Here is a 22,566-nt window from a genome sequence, read left to right as displayed (position 1 = left end):
ATATAGTGTTTACTTGCTTTGTTCATGGATGTCTTTCTTTAATTTCCTTTTTTTTTTGTTCTATTTCAGACTCCCTAGCTAGAATAACATTCCTTCGGCCTAAAGTTAATTCCTTTACAATTCTGTTTAAACTTCCAAAAATTGAGAAGAAAATGGCCAACAAATTAATAGAAACATTAATGATATTTATGTAGTATTTTCACATAAAAATAAATAAATGTGACCCTTAAATATATGAAAAAAGCTTAAACCTATTTTGAAATCCTTTATTATATATAAATCCTTATAATAAAGGATTTTCAAAATAATATACTGCAAAAACATTATTCAGCTACCAAATTATCAACAAATGAAATGTCTGACAACATATTCTGTTGGCCAGCCTCTAAATAATGATGCATTCTCAAGCATTGCTGATGGGAATGAAAATGGTACAACACTATGGAGGGGATTTTTGCAATACCTAATGAAAGTATACACACGGTCATCTTATAAATTCAGGAATCCTATTTCTAATAATCTGTCCAAAGATACAATGGCATGAACATAAAATGTTATATTTCATCTTTATTATACGAAAAAATTAAAAACAAGCATGTGGATGCAAGTAAAAATTCTGCTTTATAATTTTGAACTTGGAATCATGTATATATTTTACATAATTCAAAGTGAAATAAATAAAATAACCTAATATAACAATTATTAAAATTGAAAATAATGAAATGAAACCTATCTGTGTATAAACTTGGTGGCATAATCCCACTATGAGTAATCATATTTGTGCAATAAACCTACAATATTTTGGCTCTGTTGCTAGTAATGTATAGCCTGCAGTTAAAAAACAAACCTTTAGATAAATCTTAAGTTTCACATATTAAACTCATTATTTAAGTATTATGAATATGGCTATGTTGAAGTATTAGTATTCATGTGTGGGTACGTAGATATCAGTAAATTGAAATAAAATGAATTAGTTACTGTGTTCCTTTTAATGTCTTAGGAATTAAGTTTTCAAGTGGAAAAGAGGTACAATTATAAAATCTAAGTAGTCAAATAAATTTTACAATGTTGAATTTCAAGGTTCTCTAAAAAATGCATATCTCCAACTTTATTCATTGAAGTGTCCTACAAGCAATGGCAACCCAGAAAGACAAGCACCCCAAACACCCAGATGATAGTCTCTAAATAGAATTCTGTACAATTCTTAACTGTTATCGCCACTAATATTTGAAATATTATAACCTCAAACAATGGCCTCCATTCTCTCTCTCCCCTTCTCCTTCTGGAACTCTGACTAGATGGTTGAAACCTCACACTCTGTACCTCTTCATTTATCAGTAGGCTGAGTTAAATGCATCGCTTGAGTTTCCCTGATCTTGATGATTTGAACTTATTGTCTGTAAAGTGGCCAACTTGTAGATATAAAGTTTCGAACAATTATTTGGTTTTTATTAACTGTGCACTGACTAGCACCAAGATAACTTTTTAAGAAATCCTGAAATAAGAGATTTATTTTTAACTCTTCCATCCCTCTTCTCTCTGTCCCAGGGCTAATGCCCCACCGCCACGCCCCCCGCCAGACCCCGATCGGTTCCGCTCGGCCCCACTCGCCACAACCCGAGCAGCAGGAGCACGAGCACGAGGGTCCACGCTTCCGGCGGGAGGAGGAGGGGCGCGTACGCACGCGCCGATGCGCCTGCGCAGACGCGGAACAGCCCGAAGCTTGAAGAAGACGGGCGGGAGCCAACTGTTCCCGGACCAGCTCCTGGAGGAGGAACGCGACGTGGGGTCTGGGCCGCCGCTTGCTGCCGCCGCCGAGCCGGTAAGGGGGCGCATGGTGGGGGCGCGCAGGTCGGGAGCCGGCGGGTGAAGCCTGGGCTGCGCTCGCGGGTAGCGGTGCGTAGGTGAGGCCCGGGCCTCGCGACCCGTTAGGACCCTGAGGTGGGTTGGGTGCCACCGGGTGGTTCGTGGTGCCCACTTCTCCTTCCCGCTCATTATTAGTACGGGCGCCTGTTCGTTGCCGCTTATACCCGGGGTGGGTAGCGGATGCCGCCACCCCAGGAGGTGGGAGGGCACCGGACGGCCAGGGAGCACGTCCGACTGGCCCTCAGGCCATGGCCTGTTCCCAGGAGGCGGGTGCGGTGCTGTCAGGGTGCGGGGCGGCGGCTCGGCGGCAGCGGGGAGAGGGGTCTACCCTTGGGAGCCTGTGAATTTGCTCCCATCTCTCCTGCGTCCTGTCCTGGGGGCAGCTTTTGCTGTCTAGATTTGCAGGGCCTATGTTGCAGGTCATTTCTGCCCCTGGGAGACGAGGAGGTGCTGTCAGGGTGCGGGGGCGGCGGCAGCGACAGCGGGAAATGGGAGCAAATCCCCGCTCTAGCATAGGCAGCCCCAATCCTGCCATTGCTGCTGCTGAGCCCCCCCCCCCCACCCCCGACCACCACACCCTGCCTACCTCCCAGGAGCAGGCTGACAGGGAGAGATTCTTTCCAGGAAGCCAGGGCAGCAGAGGCTGCCCCCCAGGCCAGGCAGCGGGGGAGTTGGGAGGAAGTTGACTGGCTCTCCCAGGGCAGCCCCTCTCCTCGCCTCTGCCTCTGCCTCTGCTGCTGCCTGCTGTCCATTCTGGGCGGGGCTGCCCCCTCCCTGCCGGCAGCACCATCAACCACCCAAGGCCCACTGGCGAGTGGTGTGCACCCTGGTACCACCCTGACCCATCAGCTCAGACGAGGCACTGGGTGGTGGGGGGAGAAGTGGGGTGGAGTAGGGGTGGGGGCAGGGCGCCCGGGCGAGAATTGGCACTGCCTCCAACCCCCGCCCGGGCCCAGGAGCCTGGGACACAGGGCTGTGTGCCAGCACTCTGCCCGGGATCCCTGGCTGGCTGGCTGTCGCCATGGTGATGGGAGCCCAGACCATCCTGCCCCCCCGCTGGTTGAGGGGTGAGGGGGTCAGCTGGGGGTAAGGTTGCACTCCGGGTGTGGGAGGATCCCGCGGTGAGTGGGCACAGGCTGAGGGGTGAGGAATTGCTGGGAGTGGAATTGACCCGGCTGAGGGGTGAGGGGGACCATCTTGGGATGTTGGGGGTCCTGCAGTGAGGCATGAGGGGTGAGCTTGTGGCGTGGGGGCCATAGGTTACTAGCGTGGTGGAGTGTCGGGGCGGGTACCTCGGTGTGAGAGGAAGTCCCGTTTCGGGGGTCCTGTGGGAGACTTGGGGGCTTGGCTGTAGGTGGGGGGGGCATTCACAGGGTTTGGGAGGGAAGGCGAGCAGGGGGAGTGGGGCTAGGGGGTGTGGCCTGGCCCTGAGCTGGTCGTGGTTTTGGTTGTGTCAGGACCGGTAGGTGATGGGATGGGGGTGTTAAGGATGGAGACCCGGTGGGGCGGGTAAAGGGATGGGCCCCCCCGCCCCACTGCCAGGCCCTTGCCCCCAACCCCCAACCCCCAGCCCGGCGCCAGTCCCCACCTCGCGAAGAACAGGAGTTCCAGCCCGAGCGTCCGCGCTGCGGGCGGGAGGAGGAGGGGCGCGCATGCGCGTGGACGCACAGACGCGCCGACCGGACCCGCCCGGAGCGTGTGAAAGCTGGGCGGGAGCCTAGTGCTCCCGGACCAGCTCCTGGAGGAGGAACGCGGCCTGGGGTCTGGGCCGCCGCTTGCTGCCGCCGCCGCTTGCTGCCGCCTCCGCTGCCGTCGCCGAGCCGGTAAGGGGGAGCTTGGTGGGGGCGCGCAGGTCGGGAGCCGTCGGGTGATTCCTGGGCTGCGCTCGCGTGTAGTGGTGCGTAGGTGAGTCCCGGGCCTCGCGACCCGTTAGGACCCTGAGGTGGATCAGAGCTGAATTAAGTGAATACCTGCAAAGAACTGAAATCTGAACACCACTTTCCTTTCTAGATCTGAGAATGTGATTTATTTTTATTGACGATAGTCAGTTACAGTGTGTCAGTCTGTGGTCTACAGCTTAATGTCCCGGTCATGCGTATATGTACATATATTCATTTTCATATTCTTCTTCGTTAAAGGTTATTATAGGATATTGAATATAGTTCCATGTGCTATCCAGAAGTAATGTGGGTTTTTTTTTTATATCTTTTCCTAAATTAATAGACAATTTTTTTAGAGCAGTTTCAGGTTCACCGCAGAGTTGAGCAGAAAATACAGAGTTCACACATAACCCTCTCCACCCACATATATATACTCACCTACCCTCAACATCCCTCATCAGTGTGGCATATTTGGTATAAGCGATGAACCAAGATGGACACACTATTATAAACCAAAGTCCGTAGTTTACATTAATGTTCACTCTTGATGTTGTACATTTGACAAATGGATAATGACATGTAGCCACTATAGTATCACATAGAAGAGTTTAATCACCCTAAAAATCCCTTGTGCTCCATCTGTTCATTCCTCCCTCCCTCCCTCTCCCTAAACTCCTGGAAACCACGATCTTTTTATTGTTTCTGTAGCTGTTCCTTTTCTAGAATGTCATTTGGTTGGACTCGTACAGTTTGTAGCCTTTTCAGACTCACTTTTTTCATTTAGTAATAGGGTTTTTAAGTTTCTTCCATGTCTTTCATGGCTTGATAGCTCATTTTTTTTTTTTACTGCCCATATATGTTTTAAATTTACATATATGTGCTGTTCATTATTTCTAAGGATGTTTAGAGCTTTAGCTTTTTAAATTTATATAGTTATCAAAGGAATAAAGCCAACCACAAAATAAAAATTATTTAAAAAAGATAGACAGACCTTGCTATTAGCAGCAACATTATTTATGATTGCCAAGATATGGAAGCATCGTAAGTGCACATGAGTAGTTGAATTGATAATGAAGATGCAGCATGTATATATATCTATATCTATATGATGAATGTAATGTAAGAAATATGTATATATATATGTATGTATGTATGTAATGGAATACAACTCACCCATAGAAAAGAAGGATATTTTGTCATTTGCAGCCCTTCATTCACCTTTTTTTTTTTCACCTCAAAAACGAGAATTGTATAACCAGCATGAACATTTCCATTACATCAAAAACATCAAAATACCTAAAAATAAACTTAAGGAAGGAGGTTCCCTATACTCCAAACACCAAAATGACACAAAGAAATGAAAAGATTTCTTGTGCTCCTGGATTGGAAGAATCAACACTATCAAAATGGCCACACTACCCAAAGCAATCCATAGATCCAATGCAACCCCCATCAAAATACTCACAACATTCCTCACAGAACTAGAACAAAGAATTCCAGAATTTATAAGGAACCACAAAAGACCCCGAACAACCAAGGCAATTTTTTGTAGGTCTTTTTTTTTTTTTTCCCTCTTTCTTCTTTTTGTTCTCTTTTCTTATGGTTTGATGACGAGAGAAGTTGTAACATCTGTTGTAAAGCTGGTTTTGTGGTGCTGAATTCTTGTAGCTTTTGTTTATCTGTGAACCTTTTGACTTCTCCATCAAGTCTGAACCAGAGCCTTGCTGGATAGAGTGTTCTTGGTTGTAAGTTTACCCCTTTCATCACATTAAATATATCATGCCACTTCTTTCTGTCCTGTAGAGTTTCTGCTGAAAAATCAGCTGATAAACTTATGGGAATTCCCTTGTATGTTATTTGTTGCTTTTCTCTTGCTGATTTTAATATTTTCTCCTTATCCTTAATTGTTGTCAATTTGATGACTATGTGCCTTGGTGTGTTCCTCTTTGTGTTGACCCTATGTGGTCCTCTCTGCTTCCTGGACTTGGGTGACTGTTTCCTTTCCCAAGTTGGGAAAGTTTTCAGTGATTCTCTCTCCAAAAATTTTCTCAGGTCCTTTCTCTCTCTCTTCTCTTCCTGGGACCCCTATAATGCAAATATTAGAGCACTTCATGTTGTCCCAGAGTTCTCTTAAACTATCCTCATTTCTTTTCATTCTTTTTTCTTTTTTCTGTTCTGAAGTAGTGATTTCCACTAATCTGTCTTCCAGTTCACTGATCCGTTCTTCTACTTCATTTAGTCTATTCTTGGTTCCTTCTAGTATATTGTTCATTTCAGTGATTTTATTCTTCAACTCTGTTTGGGTATTCTTTATCTTTTCCTACTCTACTAAAAACTTTGCTCTGTGCATCTGTACTCCTCTTGAGTTCTCTGAACATCTTGGCCATCATTACTTTAAACTGTTTCTCAGATAAATTGCCTATCTCCTCATCACTTATTTCTCCTACTGGGAATTTATCTTGTTCCTTGGCCTGGGAGATGTTCCTCTGCCACCCCATCATCTATTTTTCTGTGTGTTTGTGGGCTCCTTCCACAGGCTTTGGGATTGTTGTTTTCTTATTTTTAGTATCTGCCCCTGGTGGGTGATGCTGGACTAGAGGCTTATGCAGGTTTCCTGGCAGGAGGAGCTGGTGCCTGCCCACTGCTGAGTGAAGCCTGGTCCTGGGCCTCTGGTGGGTAGAACTATGTCTAGAGGCCTTTGCAGCTCAGGAAGTCTGCTGATGGGTGGGTCTGTGTTCCCACCCTATATGTTGCTTGGCCTGAGTCTTCCCTCCAGGCTGTTGGGTGGGGCCAGGTCTTGGTGCTAATGATCCGATCAAGATGTCAGCCTCCAGGAAAGCTCATGTAGATGAACACTCCCATAATGTCCATCACCAGCTTTTATGTCCTCTGGGTGAGCCACAGCCATTCCCCACATCCCCAGGAGACCCTCCAAATCCAGCAGGCAGGCCTGGCCCAGGTTCTTACGAAATCACTGCCACTGCCCTTGGACCTGGCGCACGGCGCACGTGAGTTTTCGTGTACACTTCCTAAGTGAATGGAGTTTCCATTTTCCTGAGTCTCGTGGGGCTTCTGGAGCCAAGCTCCACTGGCCTTTGAAACCATTTGTCCTGGGGTCTCCTCCTCTTCCCAATACAAGACCTAGACTGGGGAGCTTGATGTGGGGCTTAGAGCTCTCACTCCTGTGGGAGGGCCTCTGGGACTTCACAAATCTTCAGCTTGTGGGTCACCCCACCCAGGGTGCATGGAGACTGATTATATGGTGAGCACACCCCTCCTACCTTCCTGCTGTGGTTCCCTCTTTATGTTTCCAGTTGCAGAAGATCTTTTTTGCTAGGTTCCAGTCTTTTTTTTTGATGGTTGTTTAGCATTCCATCGTGGATTCGTTGTAGTCACGAGGAGAGGCGAGCTCGTGGTCCTACCACTCTACCATCTTGACTGGAAATCTTTTTTATCTTTTTATATATAGTGGTTAACATTTACAAATCTCAAACTCCCAAATTATCCTTTCTGCCCCCTTTCCCCAGGTAACCATAAGATTTGTTTACCTGTGTGCGAGTCTAGTTCTGTTTTATAGATGAGTTCAATAGTGTCTTCTTTTTCCTTTCTTTCTTTCTTTTTTTTTTTTCAGATTACACATATGAGTGATATCATATGATACTTTTCTTATTTAACCATCACTGGGATGAACACACTGCAGCAAATAGTTATCTAATACAGGGGTTGTCATGCTTTGTCTGTAAAGAGCCAAATAGCAAATACTTTCAGCTTTGTGGGTAATACATTTTTTTGTTAGAGCTAGTTACTCTTGAAACATTGTAGCATGAAAACAGCTATAGCTAGTATGTAAACGAATGAGCATGGCTTTATTCCAAAAAAGTTATTTATGGACACTGAAATTTGAATTTCTTGATTTTTATGTTTATAAAATATTCTTCTTATGATTTTTTCAACCATTAAAATATGTAAAAGACACTCTTAGTTCATGCTGTACAGAAACAGGCAGTGGGCCAGATTTGGCCTGTGGACTATCATGTGGTCTATCCGTAATATTATATATGGAAAATATGTTCCTGATGAAATTGCTAGAATGCATACTATAGTAGCAATAGTCAAAGATATAATAGGAGAAAAAAATTCTGCGTGTAGGTTAAATGTACTTACCCTATCCTCAGTTGGGAAAGAAGATACTCTGGCTGGAGCTATTAGTGAAGGTTTATGAAAGTAGAGGCATGGACTTTGAGTGGGAAGTCTTGACAGATGGTAGTTAATCAGTTAATGAATGTGTTTGACATATGAATGAGGGGGAGAATAAATGAGTTCAGTATAAAAATAGGTGAATAGAGTGTGATGTGGAAGGACTCATGTCATAAGGAGGATGAGGACAAAGGACAGAGAAGAAGCAGCCTCTGGGAATTCCCAATTGTTCTGCTGAGCTCAGACAGGGCTTCAAATGCCAAGCAATCAGCAGGACTGTATTTGAAAGGCAAAGAGCGCTACTGAAGGCTTTAGGACTATGGATTGCATTATTTCCTGTTCTGTTACTATCAAAGGTAAGCAAAGCCAGACACCAGTTAAAATGGTCAGGACAGATTTTAATCAGTACTATACTATTGCAGTGGGGAAGAGAGCCCAGCATAAAGTGAACTCAGAAACAATTGTCAGCATCCAAGAAGTGGAACATTACAAAGGGGTCCTCAGTGTAAATGCTGATGAGGCCAGCTGGGTCTGCTGGCTGGCAAGTATTGAAGGGAGTTGGAGACAGGGGCTCCATCCTTCCTGGTGATCACATTTCAAAGGCATGGCTTTCAGGTACTTAGGAAAGACACTCTTGAGTTGTAGGAGATACTAGTCTATCTGAAAGGGACAGAGGAAGGAGTCACAGTTGTCAGGCCTTTTTAGTAAATGCTAAGGCAAATGAAATTCTCTTGGCAGCCTTCAGCTTTCTCATACAGGCCCTTTCTGGTTGGGGATTTGTTAGAGTCATTCTAAGGATGTGGCCTTCAGCTATTAGAAAACATGTTAGTGTTTAAGTCTTTTAATGTGAATTGGGTAGGGGTCAGGGATGGGCAAAATCATTTTTGTTGAGAGTCTGTGGGTTTTTTTAGGCCAAGGTTGAGGCCTCATGGAGAAGAGGATTTGGAGGAGCCTGGTGAGAATTTGATCAGGGAGTGAATCTTTGTCCTCCCATGCTGGTTTGTGTATTTGGACATGCATAAACTTCCCTGGGGGTACAGTCAGTCCAGCCTGATTGAGTTTACTGAGAGGTAGCTTGCTTTTGGGTGTGCACTGTTCTCTCCCTTCCTGAAACGCCCTTGTATAGTTTTTGCTTCTGAGGGAAGCCTGCTCACCCTCTAGGCAGCTGTCAAATATCTCTTCCTTTGCGAGGCCCTCCTGCATTTATTTGCATCCCCCTCCTCCCTTCCCCCCATTCAAGCATAATGAATTGCTTTTTCTACTGCATCTCTTGTTGCTAAATCGCATGACCCTTTAAATTTACTTTCTGAAACTATTATGAAATAATAAGCAGGAAAGCACCTGCAGGCAGAGGCGGCATCTCATCTGTCTTGTATCTCAAGTGCATAGTAACACTTTCGAGGGAAGTAGATGATTAATAAATGTTGGTTGACTTTTGACTGATTTTCCTCCTTTGGAATGATGACCTAATTAATATTGATGTGTCAGTTTTGATAGTGTGCTAATTAATTTGGCTTTAAAAAAAATTCCTGCTGTATCTTCCAATGAATGCACAGGCATTGTCTTCCTGCTTCAAGAAATTAATTTAATGTCTTTAATGTTCCAGAGTAAGTATTCATATTTGTGACTGTAATAATGTTTAATCCTATGCAGATTGAAGGTGGAATTGGTCCCATGCATTTTCAGTGATAGTTAATTTACTACTTTTTGTTAAGAATAAAGGCAATATGAAAAGGCTACCTACTATAGAATTCCAACTCTGACATTCTGGAAAATGCAAAACTATGGAGACAGTAAAAAGATCAGTGGTTACCAGGTGTTACAGGGAAGGTGGGATGAAGAGGTGGAGCATAGAGATTTTTAGGGCAGTGAAACTATTCTGTGTAATATTATAATGGTGGATACACATCATTGTACATTTGGTGAAACCCGTAGAATGGACAGCACCAAGAGTGAACTCTAACGTAAGCTATGGGCTTTGGGTGGTAATAATAATGTTTCAGTGTAGGTTCACTGATTGTAACAAATGTACCACTCTGGTGTGGAAGGCTCTGTGTGGGTGTGAGTGTGTGTGTATGTGTGTGTGGTAGGGGGTATATGGGAACTCTCTGTACTTTCCACTCCATTTTGCTTTGAACCTAAAACCGTTCTAAAAAGTAAACTCTATTTAAAACACATACAAACAAAAAAGGATCTCAAAATTTTGTCAGTAGGGAAATTAATAATCAAATTGTACTATATTCAAACAAGGTTATACTGCACACAGTGAAAATATAAACATACATATCAACAAGAATAAATTCCAAGAACATAGTTTTGGGCAAAAGTTAAAAATTACAAACATGTATTATGATACCATTTATATCATTTTACAATATGAAAAGCAATTCTGTAATTAGCATTAGAATATAGACGTGTAATATTGTTGTGAAAAAGTGCCCTTGAATGAGAAATTGTAAATTCAGCAGAATGGTTACTACTGTTTTGGGGAAGCAAACAGAATAAAATCAGGGCTGGGCACCCACCTGGTTGAATTCACTTATGTATGTAATAATTTGTTTTTTAGTTGAGTGTTGAAACATGGTTTTTTTTTTTTTTTTTTTTTTTTACATTTCGTGCTCTTTTTTTTTAACATTTTTTATTGATTTATAATCATTTTACAATGTTGTGTCAAATTCCAGTGTTCAGCACAATTTTTCAGTTATTCATGGACATATACACACTCATTGTCACATTTTTTTCTCTGTGAGTTATCATAACCTTTTGTGTATATTTGCCTGTGCTATACAGTGTAGTCTATTCTACAATTTTGAAATCCCAGTCTATCCCTTCCCACACTCCACCCCCCTGGTAACCACAAGTCTGTGTTCTCTGTCTGTGAGTCTATTTCTGTCCTTTATTTATGCTTTGTTTTTGTTTGTTTTTGTTTTTGTTTTTTAGATTCCACATATGAGCGATCTCATATGGTATTTTTCTTTCTCTTTCTGGCTTACTTCACTTAGAATGACATTCTCCAGGAGCATCCATGTTGTTGCAAATGGCATTATGTTGTCAGTTTTTATGGCTGAGTAGTATTCCATTGTATAAATATACCACATCTTCTTTATCCAGTCACCTGTTGATGGACATTTAGGCTGTTTCCATGTTTTGGCTATTGTAAATAGTGCTGCTATGAACACTGGGGTGCAGGTGTCATCCTGAAGTAGATTTCCTTCTGGATCAATTTTTTAATGTTATTCTGATAGCCCCAGAAAGCATGAGGTCTACTAGAAATGAATATTTTAGACTTTTACTATTAACACTATGCTTGCATAATACTTTTTTTTTCTCAAAGACTTTCACATTTATTACCTCATTTGAGAGCCTTTGCTGCTTGTTCAATGGCCTTTTCATTAAATCACATCATCTCTCTAATAACTTTTTCATTCCTCTTGTGACTGAAAAGTACACCTTAATTGTAACCATAAATAATTCTATGTGTTATTATTGTGCTAGATAGAATATTGATTATTGAGCATAAAGGCTTAAAAATTCAAAGATGGCATATGATACAAATATAGATCTACTACCAAGCTGTATCTATGCTGTCCAGGTTTTCCCTCACAATTAGAGCTGTCCCTTCAGCAATAGCTTTGTAACTACTGACCCTGAAAGCCGCATAAGCTGACCTCAAATAAACTCTGTAACAGTGTAAAATGCATGCGTCCATATTTGCCTTTTTTATGTTTTGGAAAATTTGAAGATTGGAATAGAAAACACCCAATACTGTAGCAAAATAAACAGGGAAATTATGAAGATGTATAAAATAACACAAGGTAACAGTAACTCAAGACAACTAAATTCTTTCAATCATGGATTATTCTTTTCAAATAGCTCAAAGCATCTCTTCTGTGTCCAGACTTTTGTATTACTTAATCACGTAAGTAATTACTTAACTAATTACTTGAACGTGAAGGTTGAATGTCAGAGGTAACAGAAGTGGTCAGTTTAATAGGATCAAATTTATCCTGGAGGCATGAGTCTAAGAAGTATGGTTATCCTGATAAAGAATTGCTAGCTTCCCAATGAAGAGGCTTGCTCATCTTCTGCCAGCACATCGTATCGTTCAGTGACAGAGGCTGGGAACAAGGCGGCAGGGGAAAGATGAGGCTGGAGCTTTGGCAAGGAGGAGAGAAAATATTACAAAATGCACCTTGTAAAGCCCTGTATGAACTATGTGTTGTCATCCATATGAAGGAAGAAGTCACTGGAGAGTTTTAGTTTTATTAAAGGAGTGAGAGATGTTTAGGTTTTAGGGGAAAAATCCTGTTTGATTCACTGTTACTGCAATACAAGTAGACAAGTTTAGAACAGAGATGCCAGTCAAGTGTATGTTCAGAGTTACGGAGGAAACAGGTGATGTGGTCTGAACCTTTATGGCATGTGGTGTGGGGCCGGAAGGAGTAGAGAAGTAGGTAAATTCTAGCAAGAAGGGTCAGAAGGATATGCACTATTCACATGAACTGGAGTGCATGAGAAACAGCTGTCCTGGGAGTCAAAAGGATATTAATAAACCTCTGGAAATGGATTATATACCACAGCAATTTGAGAAAAGAACTAAGAACTGGTTTTTGAAAAATATCAACACTTAGGAAAGGCAGAAGGAAATAAACAGACAGCCCAAATGAGGAGATAGGAAAAAAAAAAAAACCTAAGAGAAGAGTCATATAATTGGAGTTAAGAGAAAAGAATAGTTCATGAAGGTGGGAGGAGGCGATGGTGTCGGTGTAGTACCCGTTCATGTGAGAGGAAAAAAATAACAAACACGCAAACTGGGAAGTGCCTGTCAGTTTTAGCAAAAAGGAGGTCATTGGTGACCTTGGGAATAGCAGTTTTAGTGGAGTCTTGTGGGAAGAATACAGATTAGCAGGGGTTTAGGAATGAATTAGAAGTAAATTAGGGGAGACAAAACTGAAGCAACTAATGTGAAGGGAGAAAGAGAGGGAGTTAAGTAGAGGGGACAACTGGTGTCTGCCAAGAGCTCTGGACTGATGTATGTGCTGTCAAGAGCTCTGACTGTGTACCCAAGAACTGTCAGCACGAACTGGGACTTATGCTTACATATACTGTTTACCAGACACAGATTGGTGCCTATTTTGCATTTAGAGTGATACTTAAACCACAGCAGCGTGCTGACTCAGCAAAGTGATTCATACTTGATGGAGAGTTGCCCTCAAGTGTGCACACAAAGTGCCACATTAGGCGCCCAGTCATTCTTCAATAAACATTCACCTGACACGGTTAAAGGACCGGGTCTATTCATCTTAGGTTGCCTATCGCTTTGTGAAAATCAATTCGCATCTTTGGTTTTCTTTGCTTGTAATTTTTTTTCCCAAATGATGTGTCTCTAGCCGTGTAAGTGTTGGTTTGTAAACTGCTCTCTTACACAGAGGAAGGGAAGAGAGTGAAGAAAGAGTCAGACCACTCCAGATTGGTAGTGGCAGTTTTAATAAGCAAGGGAACTTACTTACACGGCTTGTCTTGGGTGGCCATAAGACACGTAGATCTCCGTTCTCACCTGCCAGAATCTTACGCGTTTGTATAAAAGCCTTAACTGGGCTGAGTCTTGTATATCGTCTGAATGGACTCAGCACCACAGTGCTCTCAAGGCTGCATCTTTGGGCCGGTGCTAACTAGGGAAGGCAAGTGAATGCACACTCCAAGGACAGGGGAGGCGATGAGGAGCCTCTGATTGTCTGGGTCCCGCTTGAGGGTCAGCTGGCAGTCATGTCCTCTCGATGACCTCCTCCAACACTTTACCCCTCAGGATCGGCTCTTACACTTGTGTATGGCCCCCTCTTCCGCCGTGTGCCCTGAGCTGTCAGCAGGGGCTTTTGCTAGCACGGAGGTGGCTCAGTTTGTAGAACTGTCTGGCTGTCTTGGAGGCAGACGTCACGGCAACAGTGTAGACACACTAAGAGTAAGCACATCTAGGTAAAGACTGTCAGACTAAGCACCGACATTGTTCCTCCAAGAGCCCCACGACCCAAACCGCTGACTTACTAAGTCTCTTAGGCTGGGGGTCAGACCACTCATGGCATTTATTTGGATTTTCATGTGGTTTATAAAGATGATACATTAGCAGACTTATCAGGCATGAACAGATAATATTCTCTTTGGATAATGGCACAGGTGCCCCCTTGTGAGGTAGTAATAATGTCCAAGGCCATTTTATTTAGGAGGAAAGCTTTTTTTTTTTTTTTTTTTAACTAGTGACATCTCAATGTGCAGTGTGAGCAGGCTTTGTTGGCTGTCACTTGAGGCTTGCTGAGGGAGGTTAGTAAAGGCTTGCTTGTGGTCGGAAATGTCCTGCAGGCCAACGGAGGGGACCAAAACAGCAGCTAAATGATTGTACCAGTGGAGAACTGAATATGTCCACCTGTCCTTGAGGAGAGGGCGGTTGGCAGCTTTAGGAACTTGACTTGGTTGTGCATATTATAAATGTTGGCCGGTGGAGGCAGGACTGTTGATCAGGCCGGGACCTTCATTTTCTCCTCTCTTTCAGTAGTGCATGTTCCAAGTTTCCAGTGTAATGCATTTTAACTGGTCTGGCTTGCAGCAGGACAATGGGATACCAGTGAAGAATGAGTGGTTTCCTCTCACCCGGGGGTGCAAAGTAACTCACTCATCTTACTGGGATGTCTCGTCATAAATTCCAGTGGATAATGTCTCTCAGGCAGGGTGGGGCTTGATGTTTTCAGCAGCATAGCACGTTGATCCATGGTCAGAGTTGGGGCAATGTCTGTTTTTGGATGATTTCCATACCTTTATGGCAGTGGATGTTTTGGCAGGGGCCCCCAGTCTGGCATATGGTTCAACAGGTCCCACTGGCTGATCATTCAGATGTACTAAAGCCTGGGACAGTACTTTAGTCTACTTGGCCAAAGTGCCTGTACCTGTTATTAATTCAGTCTGCTGCTTTAAGAGTCCATTTTTCTTTGCACTAACCCTACTGCTTGCAAATTACAGGAGAGATGGAACCTCCATTCAGTGTCATGTTTTTCTGCCCTATCTTGCGTATTATGACCTTTGAAACGTGACCCCAGATTATTGTCTATTTGATGAAGTTTTCTGTACATAGTACTTAGCAAGTCTAGTCTTGTAGTAGTGGTAGCCTGGTTTGTGTGGCAACAGGGGAAAGTTTGCGTTAAGTCAGATACGGCGGCTCACCCTAAACTTTGCACACAAACCAGGGCATGTTTAGAACCCTCCATCAGAGAACAGAGGACAATCTATTCAATATGCCAGTCCCTCTCCAGTTGGGAACTCCAATGAATAGCCATACTCCTTTGGCAGTTATCTTGTATGTTGTTTAGAACACACAGGGCATGCTGTTACTGCATTAACCAAGATACTGTGTTTTAAGGGCAATCTGTCCACCTTCGAATTCACGATTCTATCCAGGCACTAGAGTGGCCATTTGGCCTGTGCTCCCAATCTGCTGTATCTAGTGGAGAGTCGGTTGCTAGGGTTCATAGCCAGGCGAGGGCATCAGCTTCCTGATTGCCAGGGGCTGTCATTGCCTTATGAGCCAGTACGTTGAAGACAGTGAGGACTGCTTTAGGCTCTTGCAGGTGAACCCAAATGCCTTTACATATATCCTGACCCCACCAGGGCTTATTCATGATTATCCACCCTTCACCTTTTCATTGTCTAGGCCATAGGATTAATCCTTTTAGAACAGCTCATCAGTGCTAGGGGTTAATGGCCAGGGCTCATGAGTGATCACCAGCTAAACTGCTCTGAGTTCAGCCCGTTGGCTGTTGTGTTTCCTTCTTTCTTCCAGGCATCTATATATCAGGCATCAGTAAGGATTTCTCCCATTCTCTCTCTGTAGGCCATAGGGGCTGCCACAGGAATAAGGATGGGGGCATTTGGAGGCTCTACATACTCTTCAGGGCCTAGTAGCACCCACAGTTTTAGAGAGAATGAGCTGGTGGACAAAATACTCCTTTGCTGCAAGTTGGCATGCCGCTTAGTCAAACTGGGAGTTTGGGCCATGGCAGAAGTGAGTCAATGGAATATATTCTTAAATGATGAGAAGGGAAGTTCTTACCATGATACGCTGCTCCTTTGGGAGAGACTCTACCTGGAGGAGCACTGTGTACCCTGCTAGGAGCTGTTGCTGTATGGGGTATGTTGGGGTTTTGTCACCTACCAAAGCTGAAAGCAGAATCTTAGGGGTGCCCTCTCCTTTCGTTGTCTCTGTCACAGTGTCCAATCCATACCTTCCAGAGTCACAGACACATCAAACAAAGATATTCCAGCAAAGTCTGCAGCATGACCTGCAGCAGAGGCAAGTCTTCACCTGTTAGCATTATATCATCAGTGTTATGGGCCCTTTTGTTGGATGTGGAGAAGAACAGGGTGAGATCTTGGGTACCCATCCCATGACTTACCGTGAGACTGTGTAGGTAGCCCTGGGGAAGTGATTGAATGGTCCATTGCTGTCTCTGTCACATGATCTTAGATTTTAGAGACTTAAACTTGCCAGAATCTTTTCCTTGAGTCTCCTTGAAGATGAAGCACTTTTGTAGGAATGCTTTTCAAAAGTATCAGAGTAAAACACTAACTGTCTGTAAATGACAAAAGACTTAAAAATGGCCATGGTTAAAGATCTCCTGAAGGTTCATTATAATGCAATTGACCAGGGAATCTGATTTTTTTCCTATGACCTACATTTTAAAATTATGACTGATAACATAATACCAGGATATACCAGATTTTTAGGAATTTTATATATATTCTAAAGAAAGTTTAGCATTATTCTTATTTAACAATATTCATCATGTAATTTCACTGTTATATGTTAATAGTTATGTCATTTTTCTCCAAACTTAAAAGAACAGCCATCAGAAGAGTTTATGTTTAAGGGTCCCCTAGCACAGATTAATTAAAAGAAACCAGTATATCAACCCAAAATTGCACTAAGACACTAAGCATTTCTTATTCACAAGTTACATGCATCAGTATGCATATATTCATACATACGTTGGATTGTATAGTATATATTAGACAAGACCTTTTGCCTATCCAAATCAAAGTTAAAAGTGGAAGAGATAGACTCATAGTAGCAGTTTGAAAATAAGAGAAATAAGATTATGTGGTGATAAAGAAATTTTTTAAAAGCATGTTTCAAGTTTCTTTGCATCTCTCTGTGGCTGCCTAAAATCAAATTCCCGTCACTCCTTCAGTTGACTACTCTAAATAGTTTTCCTGCCTTTATTACCTGCCCATGTAAGCCATTCCCCTCCTAGGGGTTTGAGTGATCTTTGCAGAAATTAATCAGGTTGTGTTGCATCCCTTCTTATGTTCCCGGTGCATCCTGTGTTGTAACCCAGTCTTCCACAGGCTCCCAGGATCTACATCCTCTACTCTTGGCCCCACTTCTGTGATCTCATTTCTGACTCATCTTCCAATTACTCTCTCTATTCCAAATATATGGAATTTCTCTCTGTTTCTGTAACTCTCCAAGTTCTCTCTCATCTCTGTATCTTTGCATTTCTTGTATCCTTTGCCATAGACCCTTTTCCTTCTGCATTGCATTTGTCATTCTCTGTTCACATCAAATACCAGAGAAGCCTTCCCCTAGCAACCCCCATCTAGATCCCCTATTCTAGTCAGTTCTTATCACATTATCCTGTTTTATTTTCTTCAAAATACTTGTCACTATCTGATTTTTATTTATAGTCCATCTCTATCCACCTTTTGAAAGTTTTATGAGAGTAGGAACCTTGTCTGTCTTGTTCATTGCTTTATTCCCAGTGTCTAGAGCAATATTTGAAACACAGTATATGCACAGTGAATATTTGCTAAGTGACAAATGCACGTTTCTTTCATTTGAACCCAGTGGTGTCTGATTCTAATGTTGGATCAAATTGCATCATATTGGTTTCTTGTGACTAGATTCTGTGACTTCAAAGGGTCTTCATGATTTACCTTGATTTCCTAAACCAGGAAGAACTCCATACTAGATTTTGAATAATGGGATAGGGGTTGTTTTTCATGAGAATGCTGATTTATAAGGTTCCCCTACAATGCATTCTGGAGTAAGTTAAGGTATAAATATATTTCAGATTATAAATAATCCATAGAAATATGGGTGTCATCTCTGTCATTCCTTTTCCTGAAAACTGCATTTTGTATATGTAAGTTTGTATGACTTAATTCCATGTGTTTTTTTTTTTTAAATCAATTTCTGGCCCATTTATGGTTTGTCTCATAATGAAAAAAGCAAGATCCTTCAACAACAAATGGCATATCTCAGCATCCTCCCTCTTGTTCAACAATACGCACACACATACACACACCTGCAAAGAGTATTTGCAATAAACTTAGTTCATTAGAGACTGTTGTTGGATACAAATTTGTAATAAAGAATGTATAAGTTAGAAATAGGAATCTTCAAAAAACTCTTGTCATACAGGCAAAACCCACAGTATAAAAACCCAAAATATAGGAGAAAAGAACGTAACAGATCAGAAATATAATTCTCCTTTTAAAAAGAGAATCAGCTCTAATTTAACAAAAAATGTAATTTAGGTCACAGAGAACTGAAAATATATTTAAAAATCAGGTGTGGTAATTCAAATGTATCCCTTTGTGCAGATAAGACAACCAAATTTACAAGCTTTTAAACTGAACAATGAGCTTTGGTTAACTGCAAATCAAATTGAAACAAAGTAAGACTAAATTTAACTACACTCCATTCTCCATCAAAAGTGACAGATTTTTCTGTTCTATTTTTCTGACGTTGAATGAAGGAAGAAAAAGTGTCTCTTATTGTTGCATTGTTCTACTGCAAAGCCTGTTTCTATCCATCTAAATTATACTCTTACATTTGTATGGAAGTCAAAGTTTGAATAACATGCTTGAGTTCATTATGCAACACTTAAAAAAACCTCAGGTAGATAGAAGATGAATTGTACTCAATTTTAATATCTTCAGAAATAATTAAAAACAAAAGGAACTTTTAAGATTTTGGAATGAAATTACCGTTATTATTCCGTTCTTACGTCCTAGTTTTAGTTGTTATTATTGTTCTTACTGTTTTCTAAAATCTGTATATGCCACAGTGGAGAGTGGCATTTTTAAACTGGCTATTTCTACTTGTACTCTCCTTTGTGCAGATGTTAACATGGGGCTGAAATAAAATTAAAGTGCTTCTAATAGTTTTCAATTCTAAATACAATATATAATTCTAAATACAGCTTTACGATGCAAACCTTTAGGTACTCACTGAATTAAATTTTGGTCGGAGGGAGAAAACAAAACAAAACAAAAGCACATGCGTCAACAATAGATATATGTAATATGCAGTATTTCCGCATAGCTACTGGAGATATAACACCATCTTATGAGGAATACACAGTCTGTTGACAGGAAGGAAAGAAGTGTACACAATAGGCTATGATAAGTGCTATGGAAGAAACAAGTTAGGGTTTGTACAGGATGACTTCCTGAAATTTAAATTGAGATTTAAAGAATGATTAAAAGTTATATAGTTCTCACATCAGAACAACAGAATTTTCAAAGACCTTGAATATGAGATATATTTGAAGAGTAAGAAAAAAATTCTGTATGGCTGGAATACAGGACTTGAAGAGCCCTTTCTGGGAATCTGTATTTACTGGCGAGGAACTCTGTCAACTCCTTTGCTCAATTTCCTTCCTTCCTAACACCTGGAAATAATTCAATTCTGGTAAAAGCTATAATTCTATCTCCTTAAGCATCCAAAATTTCCTCTTTCCTGTCAGACTCACCTGCTATCTTTGTTCTTTATTTCACTGAGAAAATAGGAGAAATCAGATGAGAACTTTTAGATTACCACTCTCCCACCTCAACCCCAACCACCAGATCTACCAGCCTACCTACATACTCAACCACATAACTGTCTTTCCTCCTGTTAAGGTGAAGGGATCATATATGCCCAAGACCTACTACTTAATGGTCTGGGTTTCATCCTCTTACACACACTTCTGGACATTTATTTTGTAATTGGCTTTGCTCTTTCCAAGGTTGTTGGTGATTTTTTTCCATTTCCACTGTAATGTTCACAAAAGAATGTAAATATTATGTAATGTCTCCAGCCTCAAAAGGAAACCTCTTTTGACTCCACAATCCACTAACTAGTGCTCCATTTCTGCTGTCATTTACATACACACACACACACACCCTCTCTCTCTCAGCTCTCTTTCACAAGGTGGTCTATATTCCTTATCTTCTATCATCACTTTCCATCATCTTCTCATACTCTTTTTAAAACTCCTTGAAAATCAGCTTTGTTCCTGTTGCTCCAGTGAAAGCTCTTTTGTCAAAGCATCTAGTGGTCTCCAGGTCTACTTTTCCAATCTTTGATAAACTCTTCAGCTTTTGATACATTTGATCGCTACCTCCTTCTTGTTTTCTTTACTCAGCATCAAAGATGTCATTTTCTTCCTCTCTCAATGAATACTAATTTTTAGTCTCCTTTTTCTGATTCTTCCTCATTTCCCCAACCTCTGAATAATGGAGTGGCCCAGTGCTAAGTCTTCAGCTAGAAGCGGGACCTACGCACTACATCTAGAATTCAGGTCCTTCACGTCACTTCCATTTCTCTAATCTTACTCCAAGCCATGGTCACCTTTCACCTGATCAACTACTTTTGCCCTTACTCTTCTCACTGCATTCACTATGGCCTTCTAGTTCAGCATGTGCCTACATCAAGACAATTAGCTCTCTGTACCTAAAATATTTTTACCTTGATGCTTGGGTATTACTTCTTTCACATCTCTGATCAAAAGTCACCATGGCAGAGAGATCTTGATATAACATACTACCTAAAATTACCATTCTCTCCCCTTATGCTGCTTTATTTTCTTTCTAGCACTTGTCATGACTTGATGTAGTTATTCATTTATTTCCCACCTGTACTCACGAGATTGCAAAGCACCACAGGAGCAGTCTTGCTTTTGTTTTCTGATATATCCCCAGAGATTTAAATTCTGCCTAGAACAGAGTTGCTACTGAAAATTTCTGATTAAATTATCCCCTAAGTCTCACAAAATTTGATTCAGGAGTGAGGAAGATGATTTGGTACTCCAAAAGAGGTGGGAAAAAAATCCTGGAGCATAAAACTGAAAATGAAACAGCTTTTGCATGTAGTTGAATTTACTGTGTTGAGATTCTAATAAATTATTAAAAAGTCCACAGTCCTCAGAAATTATGTTGGATTTACCTATTTTTCTTTTGCTAAACTGAATTTTTCTTTAACTACAACAAGGATGGCAGTTGGGACCTTCCTAGTTTTGAAAATACATTCTTGATGGGGAAGTGTTTTAGGCACAACATGTAACATCTTCAATATCTATTTCTCTAACTTCTCATCCTTTCCCCCCACCCACACAGACATAACCTCACCCCTCTGACATATACACACACACATAGTTGTTTTAAATGTTCTGAATCACTTGATGACAAGGTTCATGCACTCATATTAAATCTCCTGAATCCTTCTTCAGTGCTTCCATTAAAAAAAATAATAAATGAATAAACAAATAAATAAACCTAATTACCTCTCCCCCCCAAAAAACCCCAAAGAAATAATAAATCTCCTGCATCTTTACTTTAACCAGACAGGCATTGCTTCCTTTGTATTAAAAGAAAGTGTCATTTGCATAACTTCATATGTGTTAAAATAACTGAAATTAATTTCAGACCTTGCATTTAAAAATTAAAAGTGGAATGAGCAGACTCAGTATAAATATTAAAAACTAAATCCATCCTTGTAGGCCCAAACAGGATGATGGCTAATATGTAGAGAGGGCAGAGGAAGTTCAAAAAGGGATCTAAAAGAGATATCTATGCTCTGACTGGAGCCCAGGGCATGTTTAGTTTTTGGATAGAAGTTTGACTACCAGACAGTGATCATTTCCCTACCATCAATCAAAAAAATGAATGTATACTTTGTATCTTGAATCTGTTCCAAAGTTCACATTTAGGATTTCAAAGCCATCATATGCTCAGGAATCATCCTTTAAGGCTAAGGAGAGACAAATAAATAGAAATGAGATGCAGAAGTGGTGGGAATAAATTATCTGGACCAGAGAAATTTTGACTACCTTTCTTGGTTTCCTTTAAAAAATAGAATACAGGCAGGAATGTACATTTCTTAAAATGACAAATCCATTACAGGACAGAGAAATTTGAAAACAGAAAAAGAAATGTAAATTTAACACCATGACATATATATACTGTTATTGTTTTAGGTAATTAATTCCAAATTGTCTTTATTTCCCATGCATTTTAAAAACATGTATAAGTTATGTTGTTTGTTTGTTTTGTGCTAATGTTAGAATGATGTATCAAAATACTTTTCTGTGGATCACCTCTGACTACTCATTTAGGACCTCTGGTCTCCTCAAATCCCTTCCTATCCTGTTCTGTTTTCCTCAGGAATGTATGTATGAAGTAGTCTTCTTGCTGCCATTGGGCTTCTGTCATTTTCTCCCTTCCCAGTACTGGCTGATAATTTTGATACTTTCTGAATCTTGCCTCTGCCACTGTTGTTTTCATTCCCGTGGCTTCTGAAGCCTGCCTTAGGCAC

General features: G+C 41.3%; 2 protein-coding genes across 3 annotated transcripts in view; one reads left to right on the top strand and one right to left on the bottom strand.

Moving 5' to 3' along the window:
• The first annotated feature begins 1,675 nt into the window (after positions 1-1,675).
• Positions 1,676-22,566, top strand: part of LOC106729438 — a 121,926-nt gene continuing 101,035 nt past the window's right edge. Inside the window, exons 1-2 of one of the 2 annotated variants that reach the window (XM_032474332.1) lie at positions 1,676-1,815; positions 3,670-3,689. In XM_032474332.1, the coding sequence (XP_032330223.1) occupies positions 1,691-1,815; positions 3,670-3,689 (145 nt within the window). In that variant the 5' untranslated portion in view covers positions 1,676-1,690. The remainder of the gene's footprint in view (positions 1,816-3,669; positions 3,690-22,566) is intronic. The other variant, XM_032474333.1, reaches the window with a different exon arrangement.
• On the bottom strand, positions 2,547-3,688 carry LOC116661784 (proline-rich receptor-like protein kinase PERK2). Its single transcript, XM_032474334.1, has 2 exons — positions 3,455-3,688; positions 2,547-3,214 (listed from the first exon to the last, which is right to left on the bottom strand). Exons 1-2 carry the CDS (start codon positions 3,518-3,520, stop codon positions 2,717-2,719), a joined length of 564 nt encoding a protein of 187 aa, XP_032330225.1. The 5' UTR covers positions 3,521-3,688; the 3' UTR covers positions 2,547-2,716.

The sequence above is a fragment of the Camelus ferus genome, chromosome 36, assembly GCF_009834535.1.
Source record: "Camelus ferus isolate YT-003-E chromosome 36, BCGSAC_Cfer_1.0, whole genome shotgun sequence".
Taxonomy (NCBI): Eukaryota; Metazoa; Chordata; class Mammalia; order Artiodactyla; family Camelidae; genus Camelus; species Camelus ferus.
Note: the sequence above shows the minus strand (reverse complement) of the source record. Positions and strands in the feature narration are given on the sequence as shown.

Bases quoted from the DNA above. Each gene is read 5' to 3' on its own strand.
- LOC116661784 (XM_032474334.1), bottom strand. From the start codon at position 3,520: ATGCGCGCCCCTCCTCCTCCCGCCCGCAGCGCGGACGCTCGGGCTGGA. The intron at 3,215-3,454 runs GTGGGGACTGGC...CCCCACCTACAG, and splicing joins GAACTCCTGTTCTTCGCGAG to CCAAGCCCCCAAGTCTCCCA.